Raw genomic sequence first — 13,086 nt, 5'->3', positions numbered from 1 at the left:
GGGGCGAAGAGTCCAATAATCCTTAAGCATCTTCAACATTTTTACACTGAACCCCTGGAACGATGCTGGAACACGTCGTTGTCGCAGGGAAAGATGGACGCCGGACTCGTGATCGCTCGCAGTTCCCACCACCGACCACTGCGTGGCGCTCATCGACCACGGAGCGAAAAAGCCCCCCCCGCCTCCCAACCCCACCTCCACGCAACCTCCTGATTCCATCATCTTCACTGCGAAGACGAGGAGAAGAAGCTGACACTGACTTGACCCATCATTTCAAACAAAATTAGCACTTGAATGGATTCCCCATCCCGCCGCCGCCGCGGCGCCGCCGCTTCTGGCCCCCCGACTCAAATTCCCTCTGACAGGGTTGCTTCTCCAAACACGAGGAGGAAGGCGGCGTCGCCTTCGCCTGTTAGATGAGGCGCATAAATACAGACGCGTCTCATTAGCAATCCCGTCCGACAGGTAAGGAAGTGGCGGCGCGCTTTTCACAAGTCCCCGGAACCATCAGAGACCCGAAGCGTCACAGGGCGTCGACGCCGTTGCTAATTTTGTCCACGTTTCCAGGCTACGGCCGTCCTGTACGAACAGGAAACTGAAATAACTTGTTTCCTCCGACTCCCATCAATAACCACGAAGGCGGTTGTCAAGGTCAGGAGCGCTCTTCCAACCAGCTGCTATCTGTTGAAGACAACCCCTCCCAGGGCGTCGCAAACCGCCGTTTGTCAGCTCCCCCTGCGGAGACACGGAGCAGACAGCCGTGCTTTCTCTCCTTCAACAGTCCTCCCGTCACTCCGCCGCCTCTCGGAGGATTTCAGCTCGCCGTTTTAATCAAATCATCAGTGGACTATCAGGGCCGCGTTTCAGACAGGTACAAATAATTATCCTCCACTGATTTCGCTAATTAAATCCGCGGCGGAACGCAGGGGAGGACGATCGGGTCGGAAACAATGGCGAGAAGGCCTCATGACAGTCCCGGGTCTCACCCCCCCCCCCCCCCCCACAGCGCTGCCTTGAGGCCAGTGGGGTAGTTTCACCAGGGAACCGTGCCCTCAACGGCGTTTACGGCCGAACGCTAAAGAGCCTCCGCGGCGTGAGCGAGGTTGCGCAAAGTGTTAGCTGAAAAAACAAAAACACGAGGTAGCTAACCTTTAACGAACGGCGGGATCCCCCAAGGCGGGATCGCTTAAACGAAAAAACAAGCGGTGATTCACGGGTCCTCGGCTCGGCCGCATCGAGGCGGAGGACGGGCGGAACGTCGTTAAGAAAACGGAGCGGCGGGAGAGCAAACGCGGAGTCAAATAAGGAAAAGTGAGAGGAAACACATGAGGGAGCAGAACGGCGCCCCGAGCGAGGTTCTGGGCTGGTTTTAGCGTTAGTTTGTTTGTACTGTCCGTCTTCATTTCGGCTCCCCGCTGAGGCCGTCGCACTGATTTTTAGTTCACGCGCGAGGCAGCGGCCCTCGCCGGCCCTCGGACGCCCCCCGGGATCGCAGTAATTATCTCCGCACGCGTGACCGTGAGTCACGAACCATTACTCACGCAGACGGCTCGCTTTCACCACCCGGATCCCTCCTTCATCACTCGGGCCGACGGACGCGTCGATAACCGCCACGTCAATTAGGAGGCCGGGGTCGATGCCCGTGGATCCGAAAGGGCAGGTGGGTCTGGCTTTAGCCCCCCGTCCCGGGGTAACGTCGCCGTGGTTGCTGCTAGCATCGGTGAGCGGATGTAGCATCTGAATGCTAACGTGGCCAAGCCGCCCTGTTTTGTCTCTACACGAGGAGCAGCAACAACTTAGTTTCCATCCTTCCTCTCTGCTCAGATGCCAGCAATTACCCAGCTCCAGCCCCCCCCCCCCACCCCCCCACTGTAGATGGATGTAATATTAATGAACACATCTTGGCCGGGTTGCTTGTTAAGCTTCGAGCTAATCCCGTTATTCTGAAGCGTCCCCGTCCTCGCCGCTCATCAGTCCCGGTTGACATCGCTTTATTTACCAAGTGCCAGCAGGACGGGACGGCGGTGATGGGGGGTGGGGTGGGGGGGGGGTGTCGGGGACCCTCCCTCGGTTAGGAGGGGAAGAGAAATGTAGGCTGACACTCGGAGGTGGCGGGTTGGTCAGATGGAAGATATGAAGACGGGAATGAAGACGGATGCGTCCCCCTGCCCACTGACTCACAGCAGCATCAGATGAGTAATGGAGGCAGATTCGTGCGCTTTGTTCTGCACTTTCAAAATGTCGCAGGCAGGAGGGGGGGGAAAAAAAAGGTTAATATTGAAATTAATATTCAACACCAGCAGAATCGTCTCAGAAAGTCATTAAAACCACAAAGAAAGAAAAAAAAAGTTTTCCCCGCTTGGTGATATTTGTATGTGGGGGGGGGGTCAATTAAATTCCAGAGAGGCTCAGCTTCGTCTCAGAAAATTAAATTAAAAAAAAGTCTCATCTAAAAATAGATGAGCGCTGTCATAAACAATCAGGTTTTCTCTGTTTTCTTCTGCAGTCAAACTTCTGCTTTAATGAGCAGCAGGAAAACTTGCTGGAATCTGCTAATATTCTCCTTCTCACCCCCCCTCACTCGATTTTTGTGAGCTTTGGTGACACCTAGTGGCGACAACACGCAAAACACTTTTTTTTTCCCACGCGCGTGGGATGATCTACGGTGGCTGTCGGGGAACAAAAAGATTCCAGGTTGAAGCTAACCCTGAAATTTAAATGTTTCTGCCACAGACCTGAGAAAAAAGCTGGACTTTTATTAACATGTGCATAATTATTCCACCCACTGACATAATCCGCACCGTATTTCTGCATAATACGTCCAATTAATGCTCCCACGTGAGCGCCGTGGGCAATCAAGCGGCTGAAGCTGAACTCCAGGACCAGCGTGCCAACATCCCAGCGTGTATGCGAGAAAAAAAAACTAAAAACAGGGAGACAGGAAGAGGGATAACAGGGGATCCGGGGAGACGCGGCTTTATTAGGGAGCGCTGGAAATCTTTACGGAAAATCTTCTCCTCGTTCTGTGTTGTTTATATAGAGGAAACACCTTCTTACAGTCAATTCCGGATTCATTACGGCTCAGACAAATCCTCGGCCCGCCCCCAGCGAGAGCCCGCGCACGCGCCTACGGAGGCTCCGGCGGAATGCTGGGTCAGGCCTTTCGGCTCCCCGGGAGCGTGATTAACGAGCGAGGAGACGGGCGGCCAGGTTGAATCCTGATCACAAGGACGAGGAGGCGCGTGGAAAAGGAAACAGGGAAGGACGTGACTGGTGTCCTCCTTCGTGGTTTGACGCTGATGTTTCTGCTGAGCTTCCTCCTCCTCGCGTCTCCCGACCTGCTCCCTTGGCCCTGCTCGCTCCAGTGGATCGGGAGAAATAACCCTTTCGATCAGCTCCTGAACGCGGCTCTGGAGACGTTAGCGAGCGGTAGACGGTTCTGCTGGCGTTCCTGACGTGGGTTTGTGGAACAGGAACAAAGGACGGCAGAATACCAGCAGCCAGGTGGGAGGAGGATCCCGCATGATGAAGGAAACATGGAAAACTACAAGCCATGCTACACGCGCTACCGCCCCGCCCCTCTTCCAGGAGCCTTCCTCTTCTCTCCAAGCTAGCGGCGCTAACCGCTCAGCCTCCACACTCGGTGGTTGAGTCACATCCAGAAACCCGCGGAACAGAACTCAATCGTCCCACTTAGCGAAGGGAACAAAAAGCTGCATTAGCGTTTAGCCGCGACACCTGTTGAAGCCTCGGAACGCTAAAATGGCGAAAAGGAGAGGGAACGGGAGGGAGGGAATGAACCCAAAGACAGTCGTGGTCAGTAAAAAGGACGTGGGACGGAGGTGAGAAGGTGGATTTCAGTCGATGGACGTCAGAGACGTGTGCACGTGGCTACATCCTGCGCACGTGGGGTGTCACAGCAGAGCGGAGGCAGAAACCACCCAACTATAAATCACAGCGGCTTCACGCCGATGCAGGTTCTGGGCGCCGACGGCCCGGCGTGATCCCGGATCCAGCGTTCCTCTACCTGGTCCCGGTTCGGATATTCCCGCTTCAGCTCCTCTGAGCATCACGTTGGCCCGAAAATGACGATTGATTGTGGCGCCGCTGCCTTTGTAATCCGCTTAGGATGGATTTAGCATCTAAATCACTTTATTATTTATGTGCCCGACTCTTGCCGGTGCCATTTGGAAGCGGTATGATTGGTGATCCATCACACAGTATCCTTCAGCCCGGTCATTAACATTGTAATAGGATGGACCCTGAAACTTCCAGGTGGACGGGAACACGGATCTCCTCTGGGAGGGTCGGGCTCCTCCACCAGTCATCGCCATGGTGATCAGCGAGTATTCCGGTCGGACTCTCCGCAGCACGTTAGCTCAGCTTGGAGAGCTGTTCCCGTTTCCCTGCGTTCTCCTCTGGTTCTAAACGAGCTCACACATCCGCATCCCGGGCTACGGGAAGTCACATGTGCCGACCGGGAAAGGCAGTAAAAGCTCAACTTCCTCTTCAGCGAGTCTCTGCACGTGCGGACGCCCGACCTGGTGCATGCTGGGACGGCACAGGTCTGCGTCGTTACGCCGCTCTCTGGATCGACCCTCGAGGGCTCGGCGGGGGGGGGGAATCGGACCGGGGTTAATGTCAGAGATCATCAGATCACCGAGTCAGGAGGAATTCCACGCCACCCCCGTCCTAACCATGAGGGGGCGGAGACACGCGTCCATCCATGGACTCTGCTGAGCGCCGCCCCCCACTGGTTCGCCATGTTGGAGGACCCCCAACAGGCTAACAGCACCAAACCAACCACCTGTCTGAGAGGCGTGGACACGGCCACTGTTTCAGGTCACTCCAATGTCATGAATGTGGCCAAAGCTAAGTCACCGTCGCGGCTAAGCGCTAATAGCTGTGCTGGCGTCGGGTTTTCGGCGTTATTTCTTTGCGCGTGCAGACGAAACGCTGATGACACAGCGGCGGTCGCCCTGCTGACCCCCATAAGGCCGACCTTCTCCCGTCACCGAGACAACCGAAATTAAAAGCGGCTCCTCGGGTGACGCGGCAATATTGGTTTGCTTATTAGTGGTCGTGACCTGAGGAGTGGGGGCCCAATCAAGCTGCAGGTAATAACACGCTAATGAAACATTTTCACACGGGGAGATAAATCCGCTCACAGAGGTCAGAACGCGGCTCCATGTCATTATCGGGTTGATTCATTCCTCCGACGTGTTAATATAATAAGCAGGTTGAGAGTGAGGGGATCCTTAATTGTCCATTAAGGACGTATCCCTCATCCTCCCCCCTCCCACAACCACATGAAGATTGAGAGATGACGATGGGGGGGGGGGGACCCGACCCGCAAGGTCAATCTGAACCCAACTCAAGATTAATGAAATTACCGGTTGAAGAAAATCGTCCACAATGACCTTTGAATCAGTTATCACAGCTAACTGCTTTAGCCAACTATTGTGCGTTAATAATTAAAGCCCAACGCATCCGAGCTCGTCCTTAAGTGGGGGGGGGGGGCAAATGAGGGTGCTCCAGTCCCTCAAATTCCCGCTCGTGATAGATTTGCTAGCGAGGAAGAGCGGATCTCGTTGATGCCTGATTCTTATTCCGCGCGTCGGTTGTTGGTTCCGCCTGATCTTCAGCAGCAAACAGAGCGGGAATTCTTTCCCCGACTTATAAACTCGGATTGTTTACCTCAGCTGTGTTCATTATCCCGCACGCCAACGTGTCCATCCTTCACCGGCGGCCCCTGTTGACCTCGGGATGCCTCATAGCGAAGCAGGAGAGCACACGAGCAGTCAGAGGGATCAACCTCCAGCCTGGAATCTACATAAACCCAACCCTGCTCTCCGCTGGGCCCTGGAGCCCGACCCTGTTCTCGTGCCAGTGGGTGGCACCCGAAGGTCGACCTGCGCAAGTCGGCGCCTGACAAATGTGAAAATCAGAACGCGCTTACGCTCGCTAGCGGATCACTTAGCGGGTTCAGCCGGGATCGTCTTCACAAACAGCCCGACAACAAACAGACTTTTCCGCTCTTAAGGAGCCGAGGGAAGTTTTTAACGAAGAGTCAGAGAGATGCCCGAGGCCCCTTCCCGTTCCCGGGAGAGACGATCCGTTCCTCCGCCAGCGCCGGCTTAAAACAAAACGAAAGTTTTCTTTTTTGGGTTTTAGCTTCTGAAGGCTGCACCTCGAAGCGTGGGGAATGTTTCAGGAAGACTGGGAAGACTCACCGAGAGGCTGTCCCGCGATGATCCGGGCGTTCTCCCCGGCCACGGCCGCCCGGGCGTTCCTCTCGTTCAGGTACTGTACGAAGGCGTAGCCCTTGTGCACGGAGCAGCCCACTATCTTGCCATACTTGGCGAAGATGACCTCTATGTCCGACTTCTTGACGATGGCTGTGTTGAGGTTGCCGATAAAGACTCTGGAGTTGAGGGAGCGCGGGTCGTTCTTGTTGGTCACGTTGCTGGTCTGAGTTTTACCAGTCATCCTCCTCAGGTTGCCCTCCTGGGACACAGACAGAGGCGGAGGACAGGACTTTAGGGGACGTGGACCGGCCCAACGTCTACAGCGGTTTGATAAATAATCACATAGAAAAACACAAACGGTGAGTGGAACACTGCGGCTAAATCATCCCACAATGCACTGTTAGCTTAACGGCTAGCTCTTTTGTCTAGAGACACCCAAAAATGACTGTTTTCCTACTCCAGCTGTTGCTGTGTTGTGCTTCTTTGTAACCAAAATGCTGCCAAAATGTTACTTTGATTGTTAGCGGGCTTTAAACTGCTAGTTAGCCAGACAATTCAGCTCAACTGTCCCTTTGTTGTGGCTCAGTATCCACAACTGAGTGCAGAAAGATGTTAAAATCTACTGCTTTTCTGCTAAAGTGAAGTTGCCTTCATGCTTATCCCAGTATGTAACGGTTTGACAGCATAAACAAACCATAAGGTGGTGCTAGCTTGTTAGCATTGTCACGTTTTAGCTTATTTCCGTTTTACTTTTTGGATCCATAAGTACCCAAAGAGACCAAGCAAACAGGAAATTAGTAAACCATACAGGTCAGTGAAGGTAGCATGTGTGCTAAAGGAAGTGTGCACAGGAACAATGTAGCATGTCAGCTAGCATGGGCCAAAGCTTAGTGGGAATAAAACTATGAGCAGCTAACCTGAAATATCGACAGCATGGCTAATTGGTTGCCGTGGCAACGTTGCCATTTGAAATACATTTTTCACAGAAGTCAGCGATCAACTGAATTTATTTCTAAAGCGACCTGGAAAAAAAGCTACTGGATATTTTAGGTATTAGAGCAGCAAAATAATAACGGCGGTAGAACGGGAGTCAAGAATTCCGGGCCCTGAAATTCCACTGGAGGGATTAAAAAACAAACAAGAAGAATTGTTAACCACAACAGAGCCTGTGCAAAAGTCCAGGACCCTGTAAATGAGCTCAAATCGATGCAGCTAACAATTGTTGTGGTAAATATTGGATTAGCCGCAGGCTAGCTTGTTATTTTTCCCGGTATATTTGCATGGGGCCGAGACATTTCTGCCCGTGAAGCACAAAGGCGCCGTCTGCTGAAGGCATTTATCGAATCTTGCTTCATTCAAGGTCATCGGTCAGTCCGCCGCTCACCTCGGGCACGTCGTTGCATTATTGAGAGGCGGCAACAATGCAGCGGCGCCGAGCGGGACGGCGGTCGGGAATGTTGCTCCCGCCGTTTCACTGACGACAGAATGTGGAACGACGCTGCCTCCTTTTTATTGTTACGGCTCTGGAATCGGTCTTCTAAAAAAGCAGGTTTCTGTGTGTGTGTGTGTGTGTGTGTGTGTTCAGATTAGTCGCCAAGGTAACAGCGATGTTATCACGCGTTTACTCACTCCTGTTTTAGAGCTTTAACGTTTTTTTTAGTGCGTTACAGCGTCGGGAACAGGGATTTGGGACCTGATTGACGGCGGAATTCCGTGTTTAGAGAAGCCGGGATCGTGGAGAGATCCCGCCTCGGGGATCCGTTACATAGACCGAAATGACCGCTCGTTCCTGGATAAACAGGCATTATTTCAGTTGCCCCCCCCCCCCCGTCTCCAACGTGACATCACCTGCGGAATAATTCCGTTCGCTCTCTCTTAGATCCACGCGGACGCGGTGACTCACTGCCGGCGCTGTTTACCGGCCCGCGGTTGTGTGGTTGTGTTGTGTGTTGTTGTGTTGTTGGTGCGCGTGGGTGTGTGCGTGGGACTAAACGGCTGCTCGCCATCTTTCAAGTGGCCTTGACATTTATCAGGAGCAGACTGGGACGGACACACACACGCGCGCACACACACGCGCGCACACACACACACACACCTCAAATGAGCTGCACAACAACCAGCTAACAGTACTTTAAGTCCACCATCCGACACCCGTCCAGTATTGATGCTGGTGGACAGGTCACGGCGAACATGACGGATCGGCCCAGACGTGTTAGATTGCCTCTCCCGTCAGATAAATCAGGAGCGGGTAGCGCTCATGGAGGACCCCCCCAGCCCCCCCCCCCCCCCAGCTTCCCCTTATATTTCATGTTGTCTTCTCGGTTATTGTCTTTGGAGCGCACAGTAAATTTATTCCATCCCTTCGTTTCCCGCTGACCTTGCCGTTTAGCGTATTAATACACCTCTCCGCCTGGGGGGGCGGGGGGGTGGAGGTGTAGACCACCAACTACCCGGTCACCAGTCAGTTTTACCCTTCCTGCCATCGCTCGTCTCTGCGACTCTCCCGAGTCCAGGTCCCACTTTTACCGTATGTAAATGAGCGTCGCCCCTTCTGCCTGGAGTTTTTAATCCAAAGGGTTTTATGCTAATTTCCCACCGCGGAAGCGGAGAATATCGAGGAGGTAGGTGAAGATGGAAAAAGAAAAGAAACTGGTGCACGGAGATTTCTGCCCCCCCCCCCCCCATCTCCTCTATCCCATCAAGGTTCCTGTAGACTGGAACCACCCACTAACCACGTCGGTTCCCTCTGGGGGACAGTTCCCAGTTCCCGTTAGAACTCCGCCAGTGTTTCTGCCCCGTGTCCTGATGGAGGGCTGCTAATACCCTCGCACGCTCACGGATAATATCCAGCGATATCAATCGGAATGTGCCAAAGTTGCCGTAAAGGAAACGTGTTGCTGTAATTTCGTTGCTCCGCGCGCATGCAGGAGCGCTGCCTGCTGGCTAGCACCGATGTGATGGGAGTTTTTATGGGATTGGAAGCGCGTTGCGCTGGGAACAGCCTGTGACGGCGTCCGGAAAAGGCCGGCGGCGTCCTCGCCTCTTCCAACGCTTTGAATTCGGAAGGAAGCGCGGCGCCATTACAGGAGGTCCCGGCCAGCGTTAAGTCGGAACCGGCAACAGGAACATGTCGACTTGGAAACCTGGACAATTGGCCTTGTTTGAGAGGTGCACCTTGCTCTCCGCTGGACCGGGCTCCCCGGGCGGCTGTTTAGGCCACTTGCCTGATCTATGGACATTTTCCACGGAGGGAGGGGGGCGGCTGAATTGATTCCTTTTGCAATTTCCTGGCACTCCAGCGCCGAACGTTCCTCTGGGCTGTGCCGCGGCCCGATTGTTGCCGGGCCTGACGTGCTGAAGACGGCGCTGCTCAGTGGAACAGAACAGGAGCAGAGACGTTGATGCACCTTTTCTCTCGCCGGCGCTGCCATGTTCTCCTGAGGTGAAATAATTGCTTCACGCTTTCTTTCCATTTGTACCTTGTCCCGATTCCCCCCCCCCCCCCCCCCCCTCCGACTGAGAGATAAATGCCCTCATTTGTAAACCAACCGGTGGCGGCGGCGTTACCGCGGCTCAAGAATCGGCGCATTTGATGACAAACCGGCGGGATTAGGCGAGATTAATCAAGACAAGCTGATTCCGGGGAGCGTGCTCCGTGACCCCGGACGCCTCAGGACCCACGGGCGTTTGTCCCGGCCGCCCGCGCTCCGACTCATCAGAGATTGATGCGAATTCATCCAAAAACCGTTTTGAGGGGGTTGGTGCTGGCGCTGTCGACGCAGTTGCTGGCGCTCTTGTCTCATAGCAACAGGGTGGCGTGCTGCCTTCCGGGCCCCGACCCACCAAAAGGCCGTTCCTTCTTCAGAGGATCAAAGATCTTCGTGGGCAGAAATCCGAGACCCCTCACACGGGTGGACAGATCAGCGTTCCCGCTGTCAGGACGGTGGGAGAATCCTCGGACTGTTGACGGAAGCTTTGCTCGTTCCAAACGTCTGACACGAGTCGGAAGATTTAACTCTTCCGGAAGGCAGCGCTCCGTCCTTGTCGGTAATTAGAGCTCCCACTTCTGAAGCACGTGAACATTAACCTGCCTGGAAACGTGTCTTCCTGTCTTTGAGAGAGCGTGAGATCGTTCCAATCCGTCTCTGGAATCCAGTGGGAACACAGCTCAGCTAGGAGAGTCCGACAGAGCGCCGAGGACAGAACTACTTCCTGCTAAGAGTGCTCACACGGCAGTGGAAGCAGCTACTGGTTCCCTCTGAATGATGCACACAGAAAATTAAGCGGAGGTTCTTTTTTGAGGAGATTATGAGGCCGTGCGCTTTTGCAAACTCAACGATGAAAGAATATTTTGGTATGACGACAGTATAAATAATACACACGAATGGAAAATACGTGTTTTCTACCCCTCTGATGTAAAAGAGATGGAGGAAATCTTGTTTTTTAATATTCAGTTTAAGTACTTTAAAGACAACAGGGACACAATGTTCTGGTATAATTCAGGTTCTGAGGCAACAGCTCTTCCTGTCTCCATAGTCTCACGTTCGTTTCATGTTAGCATACGTTAGCGCGCGAGGTAAACCGAGCATCAAAGCTATGCTAGCTTAAGTTACAGGTAATACAATCTACTCTTGCTATGAAGGTATTCATACAATTCAGCCGATACTCTTAAAATGTCGCCCCGACTTCCTTTTTACAGTTTCAGTGATGCTAAAGCGTTTGCATTCAACTGACGCACGCTCCTCTAATCAAACACTGCAACTGTGTAAGAAAAGGTGAAAATGAGGTTAACAACTTCGTTTGCGCCCGATTTCTCACCTTTCCTGTCTAATTCCGCGTCTTTACGCTTCCTCTTTGCTTATTTATAGGCCGACTTCACCATCGGTTTAGACGCGGTCCGACCCAGCGGAGCGTTGCGGCGCTGCTGGGCGGGAGCGCTCCGTCTCACCTGCTCCGTGCTCCGCGGCAGGAACTACATTCACTATTAGAGAGCCCAGAGCATTGATACAATTAGCCCGGATGCAAATGGACCCAATCCTCCGCCGCCTCTAATTCACCTGCGGTGATGAAATGGAAAACATGGGGGAGGGGGGGGGGGGGGGGGGGTGGCGGCACGCCAGCGGAATTTATGCAACATGTGATGGACACTTCAGCTGGCTTTCATTCCCTCTGGTGCCGCAGGGCTGAAGCCAGTTGCGACCAATCACTTGGAAGCCGATGAACCCGGAGCGGATCAATCGGCGAGCGGATGGGTCGGGTCAACGTCGCTCCTCCTGATGGCGTTTAAAGGCTCAGCCCATCATCCAGCACTGCGAAGGATATTAAAAGGCATTTTCTCCCTGTGAATACTCCTCTCTTAACAAACCATCAGGATGAGGAGCAACATCTGCTGCTGCACAAACCATTCTGGGGTTCATGATGGGGCATCTGGCCTTAGTGGGGGGGGGGGGGGGGGGGGGGGGGGGGGGCACACAGGGAAAACCAATAAAGAAAACACACTGCAACGCAAATCTGACCTAAAGGGGGTTTAAAGTATCATCAAGGTGTTGAAAATTGAGGAATGCAGCTAAGAAAATCTCCGAATGTCTACAGTTCCTTAAAAAATGTGGGCGGAGCTTCAGTCAAGGAACCAAAGTCCACGTCAGCGTCCCCGTAAAACAGACGCACGGGGAGGTTTGCGTTCGGTTTCCTGGAGATCTGGAGCGAAACATAGTTGCCTGGAAACCGTCTTTAACTTTGAATGCCTTTTTTCCTCTAAAGTGGGAGGAGTATAATCCAAGAACTCGTTCAGGTTTTTTTTTTTAAATTCAACAAAGCTTCTGCTGCTCATATTTACCAACAGGTGTGTTGTCACAGACATGGGAGTGGATATTCCTAATAACGTGATTCTCCTTCAGGAGCGGCAGAAAAGCTCCTGAAGCTGCAGTGGGCTTAAATGACTGAGATGTTCCATCAACTAGCTTGACTGAGAAGATAATTTAAACAAAACTATGCTAAACTAATGCAGCGGGAGGCTTTGATTCGGCTTTTGGTGGTTTTTGTCGTTCTAATTAAATCAGGATGTTGTTGTCATTAGCACTCACGGTTCCAGCTGCAGCTGGCAGGAGTTTAAATGTGGAAAAATTAGCATTTTGCTAGCGGATGCTCTGCAGGAGAAGCTACGTTTCAGCGGCCCTGCGTGTTCCATCAGTCGGGGACATTTGAATCGATGCTTTTTCAGCTCCCCACAATTAAGAGTTTGCACAGGGATGTTTCTTATTTCTAGGTGCTCCTGTGAGGCGCCATGTGCTCAATAATGTGAATTGTAAAAGGATGACAGGCAATTTTTTTGGCTTCAAAGACTTGGCAACGCCTCAGTGGAATTTAAATGACTTTAAATTTCCACAGGTTGCATTTATGGACTCGCTGCACAGAAAATGAAGGAATATTATGCCATCAAAGAGGGTAATTTTTCCAATTATATGCACTCCGGTCATGCACATTTGAATACAGCTGAATGTTTTTATGGTTTTCAGGCTGGCGGGGAAGCGTTCTTGGCGTCTCCTCTCCTCCGGAGGTGTCGCGTGGGGGGGGGGGGGTCGACCATCTGCAGCCGCGACCTGCGTGTCCGCAGAGGCTGCGCTCAGCCGCGGATGCCCTTGCTTTCCTATCACCCTCTTCCGGGTTGTGAACATATTGCCGCTGGTGGGCCGCGAGGGTCGGGGCGGCGCAGCCTCGTTCTGCTGAGAGACGCAGCTGGCCCGGCCGGCGTTCGCACACCCCGAGCCGCACAATCAATCAAGTCGGAATTTCATTAATTTCCTACGGAGGTGAGCAGCCAGGGAAGGCAAGCGCGCCA

The 13,086-nt window shown here is 53.1% G+C and overlaps 1 protein-coding gene across 3 annotated transcripts in view; it reads right to left on the bottom strand.

The window, feature by feature from the left end:
- Positions 1 to 13,086, bottom strand: part of ralyl (RALY RNA binding protein like) — a 52,136-nt gene that overhangs the window by 20,433 nt on the left and 18,617 nt on the right. For all 3 annotated transcript variants that reach the window (XM_029842863.1, XM_029842862.1, XM_029842864.1), the window contains exon 2: positions 6,234 to 6,507. In XM_029842863.1, the coding sequence (XP_029698723.1) occupies positions 6,234 to 6,489 (256 nt within the window). In that variant the 5' untranslated portion in view covers positions 6,490 to 6,507. The remainder of the gene's footprint in view (positions 1 to 6,233; positions 6,508 to 13,086) is intronic.

Source organism: Takifugu rubripes, chromosome 10 (genome assembly GCF_901000725.2).
Source record: "Takifugu rubripes chromosome 10, fTakRub1.2, whole genome shotgun sequence".
In the NCBI taxonomy this organism is placed as follows: domain Eukaryota; kingdom Metazoa; phylum Chordata; class Actinopteri; order Tetraodontiformes; family Tetraodontidae; genus Takifugu; species Takifugu rubripes.
This window is presented reverse-complemented; position numbering and strand designations above follow the sequence as displayed.